This window comes from Notolabrus celidotus, chromosome 12 (assembly GCF_009762535.1).
Source record: "Notolabrus celidotus isolate fNotCel1 chromosome 12, fNotCel1.pri, whole genome shotgun sequence".
Classification (NCBI taxonomy): domain Eukaryota; kingdom Metazoa; phylum Chordata; class Actinopteri; order Labriformes; family Labridae; genus Notolabrus; species Notolabrus celidotus.
Genome location: NC_048283.1, coordinates 28967516 through 28988317, shown reverse-complemented (window position 1 = coordinate 28988317; position 20802 = coordinate 28967516). Strand labels below are relative to the sequence as shown.

The 20802-nt window shown below is 41.9% G+C and overlaps 1 protein-coding gene across 1 annotated transcript in view; it reads left to right on the top strand.

Moving 5' to 3' along the window:
• The window catches only part of LOC117822771 (RNA-binding motif, single-stranded-interacting protein 3-like), a 104422-nt gene that overhangs the window by 26286 nt on the left and 57334 nt on the right, over positions 1-20802 (top strand). Inside the window, exon 2 of the mRNA XM_034697679.1 lies at positions 6899-7061. Within this exon, the coding sequence (XP_034553570.1) occupies positions 6899-7061 (163 nt within the window). The remainder of the gene's footprint in view (positions 1-6898; positions 7062-20802) is intronic.

Genomic DNA, 20802 nt, shown 5'->3' with positions numbered 1-20802 from the left:
AGAGAAACAGAACTGAAGGTGTTTTTTTTTTACCTGCACAAGCTTGCACCTTATTTTTATGTAGATTATCTAATGACGTTCTAAATCCAGATAGTGTGTTTTTTCCACGAAGCTGCTGCATGAATTTCTTGGACTTTTGCTGCAAATTAAAATAATTTTGTAGAGCTTGTAGGCTATTATGTGGACTAATTTTAATCCACATTTACTCCCTCATTCAGCCTCTTCATTAAACACACTGCAGTCGTATTTTGAGGTTGTATTTCTCTGCAGAGCGTTGCAGCTCGAGCCTCCTGTAAATTAAGAGAGCATGCTGAACCTAAACCGTCACATTCACATGTTTATCCTCTCATAACAAGACCGTCTCCTCCACTTCAGGGTTCTATTATTTAAAGATTGAACTCTCCTCACTTGCAGCAACTTGTACGTAAACACCTGATTTTGTCCTCCTTCTTATAAGATCATTCTTGTCCGCTCACTTTGTGGTATTTGAAGGCATTTCTGCACTTTCTGTTCTAAATCATTAGACCGTGTATAACCAGAGCTTGTCACATTTACAGCTCGTGTGAAAAATGGCTGCAGACATACGATGGAGGGCAGCACAATGCCGCCACAAGGTCTTCTAAGACAAGTATGATTACTGTTGCTCTTTGCCCCTCGGTGCTTGGCTTTTTTTATGGCAACACTTTGAACAGCGCAGCACAGGCTGTAAAAACTGAGCGGCTGAATAATAGAGAGATCAAGACCTTATCACAGAAGTTTGGATGGGAAATTTCCCCCTCTTATATATTTTTTTCTCCTGGACCTCTTATTATTCAAGACAGGCAGTGTACAGTGCATGGTTGTGAAAACGGGGAATAATCTCATGCAGCAGATTAAGTGGATTAATTAGGGTTTTATTCATCAGGGTGAATTGGTACCTAAAGAGCTTCCCCCTGCAATGACAAGGATTTTTCACCCTTAATTATCTCGGGCTGTGGAATGCAGTCCTGCATGCGAGGCGCATAGAGAAAAGAGGAGGCATATCACCCTGCAGTGGCAGTGTGGAAATGTGAATCTGAACGCCCTCGTAGAATAACTTAACTCTCCTTTTCTTTAAACTCTTTCAAACGTTCTTCAGCGTGTTGTCGTGCAGAAAACTCGAGCGGCCCCCGTGCAAAGTCGCGACAAACCTCAGAAGCTGCTATCTGATGATCGAGCCCCTCATCAGGCCCATCGCTTATCTCTTTATCATTTTCCACCAACAGAACCTTCTCACACACTGCTCACGCTCGATGACTGTCAATAACCAATAGATAGATAGAAACCACCGACCGTATTGTACATGCAACCACATGTTCAAGCAGCAGGCATGAGAAGAAAGTGACAAACATGTGAAACTGCACGCTCAGAACTCCACCATGGCACAAAGAGGTGCAGAAGAAGACTGTCAGCTAAAAATACACACATTTAAATATTAAGATGAGTTCTGATAATATTAGAAGCATGATAAATGAATGTTTGGGGAACAGAAACATTGTCATCAGTTTTTATTTGCAGAGGAGGCGAAAAATCTGCTGTTTACAACATTTTGCAGCAAAGAGTACATTTATTTTTTTACCTGTGGAATTAAAAATGAAGACAAACTTGAGGATTGTTCTCTAGATCAGCCTTTATTTATACATTTCATTTATTTACTTATTGATATATTGTATTATTGGTTGAATATTGATGGATGAATACAAAGAAGTTAAGTTGCACCTCAGTTGGAAACCGGTTTTCAAGCAACTTTATTTGACACACTCAGGAGAGAAGGCAGAGTTTTCTCTCCGACAAAGACTGGTGATGAAAAATAATTTAAAGCTCAGGGACCTCTCCAGAAGTCTGATTTTAAAAACAAGGTCCAAGTCTCTTTAAATATTAAAAGTGTGTTTAAGGTCTTGGAAACTCTGAGATCTATGTGATATGAAAAAAGAATACTTAGAGTATTTAAGCATTTAGATACAACACAAGGTCCTTTAAATGAACCAGGCTTTTAAATGAGGTCCTTTAAATGAACCAGGCTTTTAAATGAGGTCCTTTAAATGAACCAGGCTTTTAAATGAGGTCCTTTAAATGAACCAGGCTTTAAACAAGGTCCTTTAAATGAACCAGGCTTTTAAATGAGGTCTTTTAAATGAACCAGGCTTTAAACAAGGTCCTTTAAATGAACCAGGCTTTTAAATGAGGTCCTTTAAATGAACCAGGCTTTTAAATGAGGTCTTTTAAATGAACCAGGCTTTTAATTGAGGTCCTTTAAATGAACCAGGCTTTTAATTGAGGTGTTTTAAATGAACCAGGCTTTTAATTGAGGCCCTTTAAATGAGCCAGGCTTTTAAACAAGGTCATTTAAATGAAACAGGCTTTTACATGTGGTCCTTTTAATGAACCAGGCCTTTAAACAAGGTCCATTTAATGAACCAGGCTTTTAAACGTGGTCTTTTAAATGAATCAGGCTTTTAAACAAGGTCCTTTAATTGAACCAGGCTTTTAAATGAGGTCTTTTAATGAACCAGGCTTTTAAATTAGGTCTTTTAATGAATCAGGCTTTTAAACGAGGTCTTTTAAATGAATCAGACTTTTAAATGAACCAGGCTTTTAATTGAACCAAGCTTTTAAATGAGGTCCTTTAAATGAACCAGGCTTTTAAATGAACCAGGCTTTTAAATGAACCAGGCTTTTAAACCAGGTCTTTTAAATGAACCAGGCTTTTAAACAAGGTCCTTTAAATGAATCAGGCTTTGAAATTAACCAGGCTTTTAAATGAGGTCCTTTAAATTAACCAGGCTTATAAATGAGGTCCTTTAAATGAACCAGGCTTTTAAATGAACCAGGCTTTTAAATGAACCAGGCTTTTAAAGAGGGTCTTTTAAATGAACCAGGCTTTTAAACCAGGTCTTTTAAATGAACCAGGCTTTTAAATCAGGTCTTTTAAATGAACCAGGCTTTTAAATGAGGTTTTTAAATTAACCAGGCTTTTAAATGAGGTCCTTTAAATGAACCAGGCTTTTAAATGAGGTTTTTTAAATTAACCAGGCTTGTATTTTGAAGATTTGTAAAGCTATGAGCATGCAAAATAAAACAAACTTGAATCAAACTTGTCGTGCATCGTTAGAAAACGTAACCTCTCTAATTAAATGCATGATGCAACAATTGCCTGAGAAACTGAGCAATAAGCTGCAGGAAAAGATAGATGTCATATCTAAGATGCCACCATGTGAAGATAGCATCATGTTTTTATTCAAAGTCTCATAAATCTGTAACTACCGGCACACACCGTCTCTGGCGCTAGCACTATTTTTTCCTTGTCCTTGTTTTTTCTTTAAAAAAGTGGCGAAAGTCTTCAGGCCCCTTTCAGGGTGAGACAAGAGCTCCTCAGAGACCCAAACACAGACTTTCTCAAGTTCCAGCTCTTACCCCGGCGAGCACAAAGAGGCCGAGGAGGAGCCGAGCATCCCTAAACAGACAGATAACGACGGTGCGGTAAGGATGGCGAGGTGGAGGGGTATAGAAAAGGAGGGAGAGGTGGAGGGATAAAGGAGGGCGGGCTTTCATTGACCAGGTCAGACGAAACGCTCGACTGCTGAAATGTCTGATACACATCGGCAGTCTTTAGTGTCCTCGCAGCTGACTGACAGCCTGTCCCTGTGTGTGTGTGTGTGTGTGTGTGTGTGTGTGTGTGTGTAGGCAGGCCTATGTAACAGTGAGAACAGTACTGTATATAACTCTGGTGTCAGATGACTTATCTCCAAAACATCCCAGTTTAGCAAAAAGACATTGGAACACGACTTGGAGCACTGAGACTGAGTTTGAAGTTGCAGTGAGAGTTTAATGGAAGGTGTAGAAATCTTTAACTCTGAAACTTGTTTGCATGTCATCTTGTTGTAGCCGCAAGATAAACATCAAGACTGCACTTATCTGGAACTCAAACCCAAGAAGGGGAAGTTGCTGTTTTACCCTGATGGCCGGCATCAAAACATAGATAAAGTAACATCATCAAGAGTTTTATTTAAAAAAGTTAAAGTTGATTTGAACTTCTCATTTAGAAAAAAGAGGATTTCCCCAAAAATTTAAAAATATTTTACAACAAAACCTGAAAAAATGAGCTCAGAAAAACAAGTGAAAATAAATGAATAAATAAAAAACAGTGTATAAAATTATAAAATGTCCCGCAAATAATCAGCGAATTACCTCTCCTTACCTCTCTGAGCTCCTTCACCCCTACCCTCCTGCTCGGTGCCTCAGGTCAGCTGATCTGCTGCTCCTGGAGGTACCGAGGGCAAAACAGAAGCTGAGAGGGGATCGAGCTTTTTCTGTTGCTGCTCCAAAATGATGGAATGAGCTTCCCCTCCACATTAGACAAGCCTCCTCACTGTCCATTTTTAAAACTCACCTTAAAACCCATTTTTATTCCTTGGCTTTCAACCCTGCATGAGACTCTGCTCCTGTTTTACTGTTTTCTGGCTTGTTTTTATTTATTGTTTCTATTGTTTTTATTGTTTTATTATCCTGTGTTTTAATTGTTGTTTTAATTGTCTATATATGCACAGCACTTTGTTCCGGCTGTGGTCGTTTTAAAGTGCTTTATAAATAAAGTTGAGTTGAGAATTACGTTGTTTTTCTTACAAGGATTGAGATGTAATTTGAAAAGTTGGACACGAAGGAGGATTTATTTATTAGTTTATTTGACAGGGGCCATGCAAAACAAAAACTGTCAAGCCAGAGTTAGCTATACAGTCCCTCCAGGATGTCGCTGGATTTTTTTGTGATTGTTGCGTCCCCAAAAAGCCTGAATTTGCGACAGCTTTTTGAAAAAATTGCGGTGAAAGTTGCGTTTTTTTTTTTTTTTTTTGCTTTTTTCCCCCAATAACATCTCAGGGGCAAGTAAATACGCTAAATTACAGTTGTTTTTAGAAAACATTCTTGATGTGGCGACTGTGACTGTGTTTTCATTCTCTTTATTCACAGAAAAATGCCATGAAAGGTCTATATTGCACATTTACGACGGTCCCTGAATGCACCTCGCAGTGACAGGGGCACTTGACAGGCAGTTCACGCACTCTGAAATGAATCTGCATCTTTGTTGACCAGGAGTTGATCAAAACTTACTAAATGTGTCTGATGTTTCACCAAACTGGATTAAATCAAGCTGTAGACGCGGAGCTTTTTACGGTGATGGCGGCAACAACAACGTCAAACCTCAAATATTAAACAGACGTCCCCCGGTTGTGTCTTTGTCACTAACGCACCGGGGGGTAAAAATCCTCAATGAAGATGAGACAGATGCATGGAGGTGAGGAGAGCTGGTTCATGAAGTACACCTGCTGCAGGTAGGTGACCAAGCGAACACTGAGCCCCTCAATCTATAAATAATCATATGTCATCATCACTTGTCCTGCCTGCCGTCCCCTCTTTTCACCCGTTCTCTGTGCATGTTTTGCTGTTGAAAAGTGCCGATCAAGGGAGGACTTATGTTTATGTTCCTAGGAAGTGAAATTGATGACAAAACCGATGACGTACAGGGGCTGAGATTGAGGTAATTGGTCAAAGTTGCGAGAAAGTTGCGGTGATTGTATAAAATTGCAAGGCCGCGAAAAAATCGCGCTGATTGGTTGAATTTGCGTTGATAGTTGCGATCGCGAAATCGCAACTTCCTGGAGGGACTGGCTATAAGCTAATTTTCGTCTGTGGTCCCTGGGCAGGAAGATGTTAACAAATGTACAATACAAACGAAAAAAAACATACTAGCATTTAAAACAATACATAGACTACTCAACACAGTCCATCACTAATAACAACACATTTAAAATGACATTTCATTGTCTCTGATTTGATGCATTCAGATGATCACATGATTGTTTTTCCTTGAGCCATAATTTCAGTTTACTTTTAAAAACACTGAGGCTGGGGTGCTGGTGGCCTAGTGGTCTAAGCGCCCCACATATAGAGGCTATAGTCCTCGTCGCAGGGGTTGCCGGTTCGATTCCCGGCTGGGCGACCATTTACTGCATGTCTTCCCCCCTCTCTGCTCCCCACATTTCCTGTCTCTCTTCACTATCCTATCAAATAAAGGCAAAAAGCCCCAAAAATATAACTTTGAAAAAAAACCACTGAGGCTTGTACAGTCTCTAATGTGAGTCGGGATTGAGTTCCATTTTCCTGCTGCTCTGACTGAAAATGCAGACTGTCCAAATGCAGTCTTCCTACGTTTAGCTGAACAGTCTCCTCTTGCTGATGCCCTGGTCTCCCTAAGATTGTTCCTGCAGAGTAACACACATTGTTTAAGTGGTGGTGGGGCCTGATCATTAATTAATTTATACATCAGACACATATCTACATAACAAAAAAAGAGTCGCCAGCTAACTGCACTAAACATATTAAAGTTAAGCTAACTGAAGCCCAAAATGATCCTTTATTTTCCTCATAAATGTCCAACTTTATGCTACTTTTTAATGTCTACACTGTAGCCTGATACTGAATCACACATATCCACCATTGCTCCACATAATACTTGAGTCACGTCAAGCTGTGAGGAGCAGCTGACCTGAAATCAGTCTCTGCTTGGAGTGGAGACTTCCAGTGTTTCTGCAGAGCTTCAAAAACACACATTCAAGTGACAGCAAACAACAAACACGCTCAAACCTTCGTCACTGCATTACAGTAAACAAAGAGCAGATTTTTTTGATGGGGGGGGGGTGTTGCATTATGAAGTGGTCTTGTTTCCCTATGACCCAGAATGACGGCACGGAGGCTGACTTTTTAAAACTTCAAAGGCTTCGGTTTGAAGAGTGACATTTTAATCTCTGGTATCTACGCACTCAGAACGCCTCACTCTCTGCTCCGTCAGCCGTGTTTGTTTGGTTTTTTTTTTTTTATTCCTCAGAAGTGGAAGACGTTCACCACGAGCAATTCCTCTGAAGCTCGAGCTGCAGCTCCTGATCCCTCGCCGGACTGGATTCAGAGAATACGTGCACAGAACGGAAGGACTCTACTTTGAGGGCAAAGAATCCCTCATGCTGGAAGTGACCGAGGCACCCGTGGGAGAGGTGTGCTGTAGTTTGTTCAGGAAGTGCCTTACACATTTTTTTAAAATATCAATTGCATCCTAAATAAAACTTTTGTAGTATTCCCTAAATATCCAAAATGGTTCATGGTAAAGAAACATACATGTGCAGCTTTAAATGAACATTTAAGTGGCTTTAAAGTGCGATTTTTAACTTCTGCAAAGTTCAAAACCTGATGTCACATTTTTAAGGAAAGGTCGACGTCAAATTAAATGAATACAAATAATTTCCAGTATTTAGCTCTTCTCATTTTGTCCTGTGATTTATTTTTGGTGCATCTATTTGCATGTGTAATAAAAGCTTTTTGTTAATAAACTAAAAGTTGTGCTGGGCAAGAAAGCATTTCACTGGAAGACATGGGCTGAGGCAGGAATTCTCTATATTGAGGATGTCTTTAAGGATGATACATTTATGCCATTTGAAGAGATGAGGGTTAGGTACAGAAGCCCCAAAACAGACTTTTGGAAATATCTCCAACTGAGAAGCTGTGTAGAGTCTTTACAGAGGAAACTCCCTGTCATATCTCAGACAGCTGTACAGAGAATATTACAGGATAAATGATCAAAACAAGGCAGGGCATCAAGTCTTTATTATCTAATGCAGGGGTGTCCAAACTTTTTTCAGAGGGCCACATATGATGTTGTCAGAATACCTCAGGGCCAGTGGCTCCCACTGAGACTTAGGAATCATAAAAGCTCTATATGAAATATTCATTTAATAACAATTATTTTAAATGTTTTCTCAATAAATCATTAGCAAAATGTATCTTCTTCTGGGGGAAAATTGGGGCAATGTGGGAAAAAATATTCTCATTATTTTCCTATGGCAGGATTTCATCACACTTCATTTTCATGTTAAGAAAAAGAACATATTAAGAACAAAATACTTATTTACCTGAGTTCTGAAGATTTTTGATGCAGCTAATTTTGCCTTCTCTGTACAATTTCAAATTTTTGATCTTGTCTTGTGTTCTCTTTTGTGTCTTCTGAACTTTTAATGTTCATCAAGAACATTTTCACATCATGATGAAAACATGAATTTGAAAACCTGTCCACTTTAAGAGTTCTTGTGTTTCTTCTTTATTGCCGTTTTGCAGAATTCCCAGAGCTTTGGCTTTGGACAGGTCGTCCATATGGAGCTTTTTGAGACGTTTCTGGATTGACTTTAGTTTTGTTTGTGCACTTGAAAGAAACTGCAAATGTACACATGATTCTTTGCTATGAATAACACAATTTAAGATGGAAGCTTGGGGCCATAAATAAATGGACCTTGGGCCGTACTTTAGACATGCCTGATCTAATGAGACAGTCTAATCCACTGAAGATCAACAGAATCAAGAGGGCTTGGGAGGAGGACCTTAATAACGTGGTGTGGAAGGAAATAGTTGGGTCCTGGTGTGGGACGTCTAGGGAAGTTCAGACTCGGTTAATAACATTTAAGATAATTCATAGAGGGTACTGGACTCCCTGTAAGATGGCAAGACTGAAGCTATGGGATTCTGACATTTGCTGGAGATGTGACAGGAGGAGAGGCACATTTTTACACATGCTTTATGAATGCAAAGTGAAGTTCTCAATCAAGTACTGAAAACCAAGTTGCTGTTGAGCTTTATACGCTTTGCATTTTAGGTGTAATAACACAAAGGGGGTTAGACTGTCACATGGCCAGACTCTGTGGTGTAGATTGGCTCTTACCACAGGATGTAGGATGGTGCTCAGACACTGGAAAACTAAAAGTAGCATCTCTTTTAATGAATGGCTGGGAGAAATGAGTAAAATAGCTACCTATGAAGAAGTCATGTTTAAGGGTAATAACAGACAGGAGATGTTTTTGGACATATGGAGCCACTTTGTGGATGCAATACAATATGGAATAACTACCTTTATTTGTGTGAATGGTTGCAATGCACTGAGCTCAGTGTTTCCCCTGAGAGAAATTAGTTTTTTTTTTTTTTTTTTTAAATCTCTTTATTGGGTTTTCTTCTTTTTTCACATACAAATTACAAAAGTCTGAGACATCTTTATCCAATGCCTCAAAAAAAAAAAAAAGGACCTACAAAACACAAGTAAAATAAAACACCAAAGCAATAACATAAAAAAAAAAAGATTTAAATAGAAATAATACTACAAAAATACAACTTGGAGGATGTCTCTTGTAATGTCATGCATTGACTCTACTGGCAGGCCTCCCTGCATTCACAGTTAAACCTCTGCAGATGATCCAGAACGCAGCAGCAGCACGTCTGGTCTTCAACCAGCCTAAGACAGCTCATGTCACTCCCCTGCTCATCTCGCTACACTGACTCCCACTTGCAGCTCGCATCAGATACAAAACTCTAATCATGACTTACAAAGCAGGAACCAAAACCGCTCCAGTTTACCTGGAACCCCTCATCCAGGTCTACTGCACTCCTTCTTGCCTACTACGAAAAAGCGCCTAGTGCTTCCAGCACACAAGGCCTCAAAATCAAAACCACTAGCTGGACTCTTCTCTTCTGTTGTCCCTAAATGGTGGAATGAATTGTCCAACTCCATTCGATCTGCAGAGTCCCTCTCTACTTCACAAAGACAGCTAAAGACCCAGCTCTTTAGGAAGCACTATGCACTTAGCTAGACTGTTCTCCACTGTTGTCCCCAGGGGCAGATCATGTCTTCCAGCTACAGTTGACTCGCACTGTCCAGCTTACATCCATAACCTGCCTAAGACAGCTCATGTCACTCCCCTGCTCATCTCACTACACTGACTCCCAGTTGCAGCTCGCATCAGATGCAAAACTCTAATCATGACTTACAAAGCAGGAACCAAAACCGCTCCAGTTTACCTGGAACCCCTCATCCAGGTCTACTGCCCTCCTCGCCCGCTACGCTCAACCTCTGAAAAAGCGCCTAGTGCTTCCAGCACACAAGGCCTCAAAATCAAAATCACTAGCTGGACTCTTCTCTTCTGTTGTCCCTAAATGGTGGAATGAATTGTCCAACTCCATTCGATCTGCAGAGTCCCTCTCTACTTCACAAAGACAGCTAAAGACCCAGCTCTTTAGGAAGCACTATGCACTTAGCTAGACTGTTCTCCACTGTTGTCCCCAGTGGCAGATCATGTCTTCCAGCTACAGTTGACTCACACTGTCCTGCTCTACTCTGGGACTCTGTGTTCAGGTCTGGAGTGACCCAGCACTTGGTACTTTGGTCATGATTGTGGTGATGTTAATTGTTGATGATGATAATGGAAGGTCTTAAATGGTTTGGTTGCTTCATTGTAGATGTTCCTTATTTACTTTTGTGCATTGCCTTCACACTGCTTGGCAGTACCTGCACCCAAATGGACTTGAAGCACTTTGTTACTCTTACTGATCTTGTTTCCTCTTGTCTAGATCTTCGCTTGTGTTGTTCTAACATTGTAACATGTCAAGTGTTCATCGGGACCCCCATCAAAAATCTCCACAAACTCCAACTAATTCAGAACACCGCAGCCAGGATCCTACTCAGAGTCAGAAAACATGAACACATCACCCCAGTACTCCGCACACTTCACTGGCTTCCCGTCACCGCAAGAATCAACTACAAAATCGCACTCATCACCCATCAGTGCATCTATGGAAACGCCCCACTCTACCTAAAAGAACTCCTCACCCAGCAAACCCCAACCCGGAACTCACGCACTCCACATCAGAACCTCCTCCACCCTCCCAGAACCAAGCTCCGGACCATGGGAGATCGGGCCTTTTGTGCTGCTGCACCACGTCTGTGGAATTCCCTGCCCAGCCACCTCAGAACCCCACAGACTGTGGATGCTTTTAAAAAACATTTAAAGACCTTCCTCTTTAAAGAGGCTTTTAACTGATTTTAAGTACTGCTTTTAAAAGTTTGTTTTTACTGTGTGCCTGTAGCACTTTGAGATTTCTGGAAATGAAAAGTGCGTTATAAATAAAATGTATTATTATTATTATTATTATTAAGTGCCCTGGATTTTGCTAAGTTATTATTTTTTCATGGGGTTGTTTTTGCTATAACGGCTGCCATATTGAGTAAAACATGTTTATTTTTCCTTGCAGAGTGAATTCTATTTTCTCTAACTGCAAATGCTTCATTGCATCATTCATTAGAGTGAGATAAATTGAGTGAGAGAGAGTTTTTTTTTGTTTCCAGTTCAGCAGAATTACTCTTCTTGCTAACAGCGTCACAAAGCATATCAACATTCTTCTGCTTGTTTGATAAAGAGAGCTCCATAGCATCTGCTCCAACCCCAAACATTGCAAGAACTGGGTCTGGATTGATATGTTTCTGGAAAATCTCTGATAAACTTTGGAATATTTTGTTCCAGTAGGTGGTGGAGAAATTAATTTTTTAATCATTTATTTATTTTTGTTTTTATTCCTGTTTGTTGGTATCTAAGTCTTTCTTTTCTCATTGGCCTTATTACTACTTTTTATGTGACATTTATTATTGTTTCATTTCTTCCTGAATTTTGCACTTTCTTAAAAACAATAAAAAAAAACTGAATTCTAAAAAAAAAAAACTCAAAGTTGTGTTTGTTTCACTTTTTCTGTAGATGATAGAAAAAGGAGTTAAAGGCTGAGGCTTGTAAATGTGTCTGTCTTCAACACGAGTCATTTAAACACATAAAGGATCCTTTCCTCCAATAACTGAGCGTAACATGAATGACTGTGACTTCCTCTCCCCCTCGATGTTCTTCATCACTTTCTCTCTCTCTCTGCTAAAAACTAGGTCAACAGGGATTTCCTGCCCTCAGACGTTTTCTTTCCAGCCAACACCTGGCCTTTGTAATACCACTTCAGCGAGAGGAAAGAGAGAGTGTGCTGTATATATAACACATGGGATCAAAAGTCGCAGCAGCTTGTAGGTTTTCTCTCGCTGTGCAGGGAAACTTAGACCACTATCGACCTTCGTGTGGAACAACCGGTGCTTCAACTTTCACAGAGAGAGAAAGAAAGAAAGAGAGAAAGAGAGAAAGAGAGAGAGACACTCCTGAAGATTTAGCTGCAGCTTCAGGCTGGGATTTTCAGAAAACGCACAAAACAACACACGCATTTAAATTTCTGTAATTTCCCCCCAATTTAAAAGTTCGCTCAAGAGATCTGTTATGAAACAAAAAAGCCCGCCATCAGGCTCCAGCATGAATTATTAAAAACCCCGGGCTTACCTTTGCATTTCTAATTATGTGATGCAAAAAGAAAAAGATGGCTCTCTCCAGCTCTGCAGGCATCCAGTCAGTCAGAGTGTCATTCTGAAGGAGAAATCCAAAGCAAGACTTCTGAACAGGGGGGCCCTAGTTCACAAAGTAGGTTACAGAAGAGAGCCCAACTGTTTGAGAGAGCGCGGCATGAAGTCAGCGCTCAGATTTACTGCTTTGTAAACATGTAGACACGCAGAATACCATGGAACCATCTCTTAGTCATAACTCGGCTCTTATCACATACAGCCAGTAAAACCAAGACCCACAGTAACCGAGCAAGCGTGCATCAAAGGACCTTATGCAACAAACTGCATGCACCATCTGTGAAACATCGTTAGTCTCTTGAAATTTTAAAATCTGGAGCAGAAGGGTTAAACATTTTCCCCCTGAAACAGTCTGCCTGTCTACTGAATCCCTTTGCATTCAGCAAAGTCCAAAAAAAAAGGTATCAAAAGTGTGTTTCATGCACAGTTTTTTCCAAACAGAGCCGGTCTAGACCGTACTCTATGTTCTATTATTAACAAAGACCCAACATCAAGACCAGGATAAGATCCAGTCCCATCTTACAGACAGGACTCAGTCTGATCTCATCTTAATCCACCATGAGCAGAGCACTTTGCAGCATTTAGCAAGTTACAGTGGCAAGGACAAACTTCCTTTAACAGGCAGAAACCTCCAGCAGGACCAGACTCATGTTAGACACACATCTGCTGAGACCGTGTTGGAGAGAGAGAGAGAGAGAGAGAGAGAGAGATGATAGTGGGGAGACAGATAGTAGTAGTTGTAGCAGCTGGAGTCTGGGACAGGAACCTACGAGACAAGGGAGCTCAGGGACTCCAGAAAGGTCTATGGTTAGTAACTTTAATGGGACAGGAAGAGTTAAAGTAAGAGACAGGCAGAGAGAGGAGAGAGAGGGAAAGACAGGATCCCAGTGTGTCAGTCTAAGTCTATAGCAGCATTTAGCAAGTTACAGTGGCAAGGACAAACTTCCTTTAATAGGCAGAAACCTCCAGCAGGACCAGACTCATGTTAGACACACATCTGCTGAGACCGTGTTGGAGAGAGGGAGATGAAGAGAGAGAGAGATGATAGTGGGGAGACAGATAGTAGTTGTTGTAGCAGCTGGAGTCTGGCACGTCCACAGCAGCAGAAGCCTACGAGACAAGGGAGCTCAGGGACTCCAGAAAAATGGAACAGGAAGAGTTAAAGTAAGAGACAGGAGAGAGGGGGAAAGACAGGATCCCAGTGTGTCAGTTCCTAAGGCAGTGCTATAGGCAGTCTAAGCCTATAGCAGCATTTAGCAAGTTACAGTGGCAAGGACAAACTTCCTTTAACAGGCAGAAACCTCCAGCAGGACCAGACTCATGTCAGACACACATCTGCTGAGACTGTGTTATAATTGTGTCTTAAGGCAGAGCTTCAGTTTGGTTAGTGATACAAAAATATTGACAAGGCCTAAGACTAAATGGCGGTGATCTTTAGGCCCTCAGGAGGCATGTCATTTAAAACAGACACACCCAAAGATCACCCATAAAGCAGACGGCCTGGGTTCGATTCCGGCCTCCACTGTCCTCTCTACTCTAATAAAGGTGTAAAAGCTCCAAAATACAACTTTAAAATAAAAAGAAGACACAACTCTGTAGTGGAACTCACTGCATGGGCTCAAAGTCACACCCCACAACCATTGCATGTGCATGCAGTTTACTGCTGCATCCACAAATGCTGGTTAAAACTATCCCATGCAAACAGGGAACCATGTATGGACCATAGACTGTATATATAATGAACAGCATCGCTCTGGCTTTTGGAGTTTTGGAGCCAAAGCCAGAGCGCGTGTTTTCTCTTGTAGATTTTCTGCAGCCAGTCTGCACAGTAGAGAATTTGTGTGTTTCCACGGTAACAAGCTCCACCCTACAGCGTACCGTCCTGAGGTCGTACAGAATTTCTCTCTACGGCAGCTGTCAATCAAAGTAAACAGGAAGTAACACCCTGTTTTTTAACCTCTAATAACTAATGGAAAAGAAACTGTTCAGAAAAAAGAGGCCTTGAAGACAAAACAGTCAAATAATAACTACATATCACCCTATAGCATACGGATGTGAGGAACATTCGTACCACTTGTTTTTATTTTTTAAAGTTTGACTCCAGCCCCATTCAAATGAATGACCTATACTGCAGCCAGCCACTAGGGGGAGCAGTTTTTGTGGCGGCCTCACTTCAAGCCGAGCAAGATGACTTCCATTTTATATACAGTCTATGAACATGCAGCACATGGTCGTGGTTAGGAATCGAACCTACGACCTCTGCAATGAGGGCTACAGCCTGTGGGTGTGGGGCGCTTACACCGCTAGGCCACCAGCACCCTGAAACAACACTTTTTAACATGTTTCCTAAACATTTATGTCTTTTAAATCTGACGCTGATGCATCCTTTCTGATTTATGCTGATGCAAAATCATGTTTACAGAACATTTAGAGCAAAAGAAAATACTTGGGAGTGAAAAAACATGCCTGCATTGATCCTCTAGTTCATTGTGAATCCTCACCTCAAAACAGTCATATAATAACTACATATCACCCTATAGCATACGGATGACAGAAACATAGAAGTGTATTTATTTTTTTAAGTTTGACTGCAGCCCCATTCAAATGAATGGGGGAGATGGAGTTTTTGACCTATACTGCAGCCAGCCACTAGAGGGAGCAGTTTTTGTGGCGGCCTCACTTCGAGCTGAGCGAGATGACGTCACTTTTATATATAGTCTATGGACATTCAGCACATGGTCGCGGTCAGGAATCGAACCTACGACCTCTGCAATGAGGGCTACAGCCTCTGGGTGTGGGGCGCTTACACCGCTAGGCCATTACTGCCCCGAAGCATCACTTTTTAACACGCTTTGAAACATTTATGTCTTTCAAATCTGACTGTTTTGAAGCCACACTGTTAGCAAGGACGGTCACAGACAAAGCTGATGCATCCTTTCTGATTTATGCTGATGCAAAATCCTGTTTAAAGAACATTTAGAGCAAAAGAAAATACATTGGAGTAAAAAAACATGCCTGCATTGATCCTGTAGTTCATTGTGAATCCTCACCTCAAAACAGTCATATAATAACTACATATCACCCTATAGCATACGGATGAGAGAAACAAAGAAGTGTATTTATTTTTAAGTGTGACTGCAGCTGGAGTTTTTGACCTATACTGCAGCCAGCCACTAGAGGGAGCAGTTTTTGTGGCGGCCTCACTTCGAGCTGAGCGAGATGACGTCACTTTTATATGCAGTCTATGGTAGAGACATGATCCAGGCCACTTCTCTGGGCCTTAGCTCATTCAAGATGGACTGAGGGATCTAAATTTGATGTTGGATAATGGATGTTGCAGCAGCAGGTTTTAGGCGTCACCATTTAGAATGTGCTCCTTCAAAAAAGGCCTTTTGTTACACATTGAATTCATAGCTTTGATAGCAAACAGGTGAATCTCAGCTAACAATGCTAACTGCTATCTATGACGGATGATGAAGCGTTTTGTAACTCACCTTTCAGCAGCTGGAGCTAATGATGTTCAGAAAGCACGGCCTCTGCTTCTCATATGAAGCTGGATCACTCTTGCTGCCCTGAGTGCTGATGCTATGCAGATGAGACAGGAAGCTAGCTGAAAGTTAGCTGCTGTTCATCAAGGTGTCAGGATGTTTTTGGTGGATGCTTGATTACACTCTGATCTCTTCTATCATGTATCCATAGAGAGGCTTTAAAAAGGAAGGATGAGAAGATAGAGACTGAAGTTTGGTTTGGTGAACACATTAAAGATAAAGCATCAATACTTCCTCTCCCCCAAAGACTTGTTGCAAGGTGCCAGATCACCCACAGTGGGTACGTGCGATCAAAGTGGCACCGGCTGTGGTTGAGGGGGAGGGGAATAGATTTTGCGGCGAGTTAAACAGAGTAATTCACACGGCCGATTGTGGGATCGCAGCGAGCTTCTTAGAACAAAAGAGCTGAAGAAAAACACCAGGGGGAATACTCACCTTCTCCTCCACGCTTTCCCCTTCCTCTGCTACTTTCTCTCCGTCAACCTCCCCTCCTTCCTTCCTTCCCACACACACAAACACACACACACACACACACACACACACACACACACACACACACACACACACACTTGCATGGCGTTCGATTGCGACGGGGCACACTCACGCTGACAGTCATACTGAGAGGACAATGCTGCAAGATTCTGAGAATATTATGTTTTTCTATTGCTCACCCCGATCTTTCTGAATGAATAATTTTCCATTTCAGGGACAATAGTGAGAATTTAAAAAATATGTCAGGTTCAAAAGCCTCTCTAAGAATTCAGAATACACAGAAAGAATCAAAAAGAAGAAGCTGAAACACAGAAAAGACTCACTCTCAAAACCCACACACCTTTCTAAGAGTCGGTTGCACCACTTTTCCGACCTCTGGATGGAGCAGGCGACTCTCTCTCCCCCCCCCCTGCAGTGTGTGTGTGTGTGTGTGTGTGTGTGTGTGTGTGTGTGTGTGTGTGTGTGTGTGTGTGTGTGTGTGTGTGTGTGCTGCTAGGTGTGGTTTCTACACTGTGTCTCCTTTGGTACCATGGGTGCTGGCTCTGTGGTCATCTTTTTTAATTCCCCCCCCATGTGAAGAACACCTGGCCACCATGACAAAACCTGCAGAATAACTGCTGCTTCACACACACACACACACACACACACACACACACACACACACGCACACACGTGCAACCCAAGCTACGACCACATGTTTACTGTGAGTGTATCTGCGCCGTGCAGCCGCTTCAGGCTGAGGTTATCGTGACGTAGGGGCAACTGAAGGTCCTTAAATGCTACTCATGGGATTTCAGTTTCACTTAGGCCTTCTTTTTATGCTTTTAGAGAGAGATGGTGACCTCTGGGTTCAAAACATGTTTGGGATTAGCCTCACAGATCACTGCAGCCTGTAGCCTTGAAACAGGCTGGTATGGTTGCAGGAGGGAAATCCGCCTGATCAAAATATCTACCTCAAGCTTTTATTTTTGACGCTTGGTTACTCTAACAGCTTGACATCATTTCAGAAAGGATCCATACAAATATATAGAATTTAATGAAGTAGTAATATATATTTACTTTTTGAATTTATTGACAGGACAGCTGAAGAGAGAGAGGAAATGTGGGGAGTAGAGAGAGGGGGAAGACATGCAGGAAATGAACAGGTGACCTCTGTGACAAGGAACATGGCCTCTTTACGTGGGATACTTAGACCACCAGGCCACCAGCGCCCCATCATGTCGTTTTTAAAGTTACCAAACTCCATTGAGATGAACAGTGCAACCTTGCAGAATAGGGAAGTTTGTTGTCTACCATCCATCCATTATCTTGACCGCTTATCCTGTTAGGGGTCACGGGGGGCTGTAGCCTATCCCAGCTGACTTCAGACAGGTCACCAGCCAATCACAGGGCTAACACAGAGAGACAGACAACCATTCATGCACACACTCACACCTACGGGCAATTTAAAGTGATCAATCAACCTGGTGAGCATGTTTTTGGACTGTGGGAGGAAGCCGGAGTACCCAGAGAGAACATGCAAACTCCACACAGAAAGGCACCTGCCTGGCCGGGGATTCGAACCAGGAACCTTCTAGCTGTGAGGCAACGGCGCTACCCACTGCACCACCGTGCAAAACATCATCTGCTTCAGGAGTGTTTGTTCTAAACTTCATATTTAAAAATGCAAATAACAGACATTAAGACAAGCAAAGAAACCGATCAAGTTAGAGGTAGACAGACAACTCCCATGCTCTGAAAGGCATGCTTATACTTCTGCATTGCTGTAGCTACACCACAGTGGTCTACGCCATCGTTTGCACTAGCTACTTGTGCATTGGAGTGCCAGCGTCTCTCTGCAATACTCCGCCTGAACACTAGTTGGCAGTGTGACTTCTATGCAAGTCATAGCACCAGTTTCCAGTTATGCTACATTCTTTAAATTCTTGTTGGCATAGGGACACTATGGAGACTGAATCTGTGTTATGTTGGAGGAAGAGAGGAGATGGATTGTACGCCTGCTGATCAGTGTTTGCAGAAAAGGCGATATCAGAAATGTTGTGAATGCAGGAAATAGGATGCTAACTAGTGGACCAATCATGAGGCTTGCAGTCTGTGTTGTTTCAATGTGTAGGTACATTTTTGAGGAGGTGCACGTCAGGATATGTGCTTAGGCATCTACATCGGTACAAGGCTATGGGAACTGACTGCATGGGGTCAATGCAGAAGTTTAAACCAAGCTAGGGGAGGTTGGTGTTCGCCTGAAAACACTTGAAATTGCGTGTCAAGAGGATGTCTGCAGAAAAGTCATAAGACACAAAACATTTTGCACAATGTGGGTTAAAAGTCAGCCTTGCATCTAACTTAAGTCCCAGACAGTTAGTGCGATGCATCAATAAGGTGCCGTAGAGACATACATTCTCCTCTATGGATCAATCCTTATCCTAATATTGTTGATTCATGGGTTAAAAACTACTTTTTTCAACTGTGGCTGATTTAAGTATTGATTGCAGGAATCAAACTTTTGTTGTGTTTTTAGTGAAAACTTGTTTTTACACACATAAATGAACCACTCTATGACAGCTTCAAGGTCACACACTCTTATGTACCACATGAACCACCCGTTCATACTGTGGCGTACGCTCTCCTATCCTCGCCATCGTTCTGCCTCTCAATTTCAAATCAAGAGTTTAACCTCCGAGCAGATTCTGCTCACGCTGTGGCTGCGGACCTGGCCAAGCACCATGGGAGAATTACCTCCCATAATTATACTGCAATTATGAGCGCGATAAAATCAGCATTATTCTCAAAAAAAAGAGAAAAAGTTTAAATGAGTAGTGGGAGGGAGGGATGGAGGGATGGAAGAAGTTGGAGCTTTAGTGTCTCTGAGGGGATTGGTGACAGTCCTGAGAAACAAAAGGAAGCGAATGGGCAGAAAATTCTTCTAATTAAGCATAGAGAAAAGATGGTGTCTCCGGTAATTATAAAAGTGGGAGAGATTCTTAACTGGGTTGATTCTTTTCTGTGGTTTTTTAAAAGTTGGGAGTAAACGGTAAAATGAAAACTCAAACTTTAAGAGTGGAGGGAAAGAGGGGTACGGTGGCCGTGAAGGTCAAAACACGATGATGTTACAGGAAGTTCAACGGTCAGAAAACAACTCTGGGTTTGAGAAGAAATACGTCTGACATGTTTGTGTTTCTATTTGCTAAATATCAAGTCACTCTTTCATGAAATGCACATTTTGAAGCGTGTTTTTGTGGCTTTTTTCTCAAGTAAAATCAATCAATCAATCAATCAATCAATCTTTATTTGTATAGCGCCAAATCACAACAAACGTTATCTCAAGACGCTTTTACAAACATAGGAGGTCTAGACCACACTATGTCAAATTATGAACAGAGACCCAACACCAAGACAGGGTAAGACTCAGTCTGACCCCACCTTAATCCATCATGAGCATTGCACATCGCAGTATTTAGCTAGTTACAGTGGTGAGGAAAAACTTCCTTTTAACAGGCAGAAACCTCAGGCAGAACCAGACTCATGTTAGACAGCCATCATGCCTCGACTGAGTTGGGTCTGGAAAGACAGATAGAGGGGAGTAAAAGAGAGAGAGGTGATAGTGATGAGACGAGTCGTAGAAGCTGTTGCCGCTGGAGTCCAGCACGTCCGTATCAGCTGGAGTCCAGATCGTCCGCAGCAGGAGGACGTCTACGGCAGCTCAGAGGAATCTACGAGACAATGGAGCTCAGGGACTCCAGAAAGGTCTATGGTTAGTAACTTTAATGGGACAGGCAGAGTTAAAGTAAGTGATGAAGGGGTTGGGGGGAAGAAGGTGAGCTAGGATCCCAGTGTGTCAGTGTGCCAGTTCCCCCGGCAGTCTAGGCCTATAGCAGCATGACAAAAGCTGGTCCAAGCCTGATCCAGCTTAACTATAAGCTTTATCAAAAAGGAAAGTTTTAAGTCTACTCTTAAAAGTGGAGAGGGTGTCTGCCTCCCGGACCCTGACTGGTAGATGATTCCAAAGGAGAGGGGCCTGATAACTGAAGGTTCTACCTCCCATACTACTTTTAGAGATTTTAGGTACAACTAGCAAGCCTGCATGTTGGGAGCGTAGAGTTCTAGAGGGGTAATAGGGCACTATGAGCTCTTTAAGATACGAGGGTGCCTGATTTTTATGGGCTTTGTAGGTTAAAAGAAGGATTTTAAATTCTATTCTACATTTTATTGGGAGCCAGTGTAGAGAAGCTAACACTGGAGAAATGTGGAAAATGTAATCTGTTAGTTTTGATCTTGTGGAAACCTCTTATCTAACAAATGTCGTATTTGGTGAAGATTTCTCTGATGGTAAATGTTATTAACTGACCTTAATCACAGGATTTTAAAACAGTAGATCATGGGCACCGATGGACTGGCGGTGCCCCCTATTCAGAGGCTCTCACCCTCATCACAGAGGTCGCTGGTTCA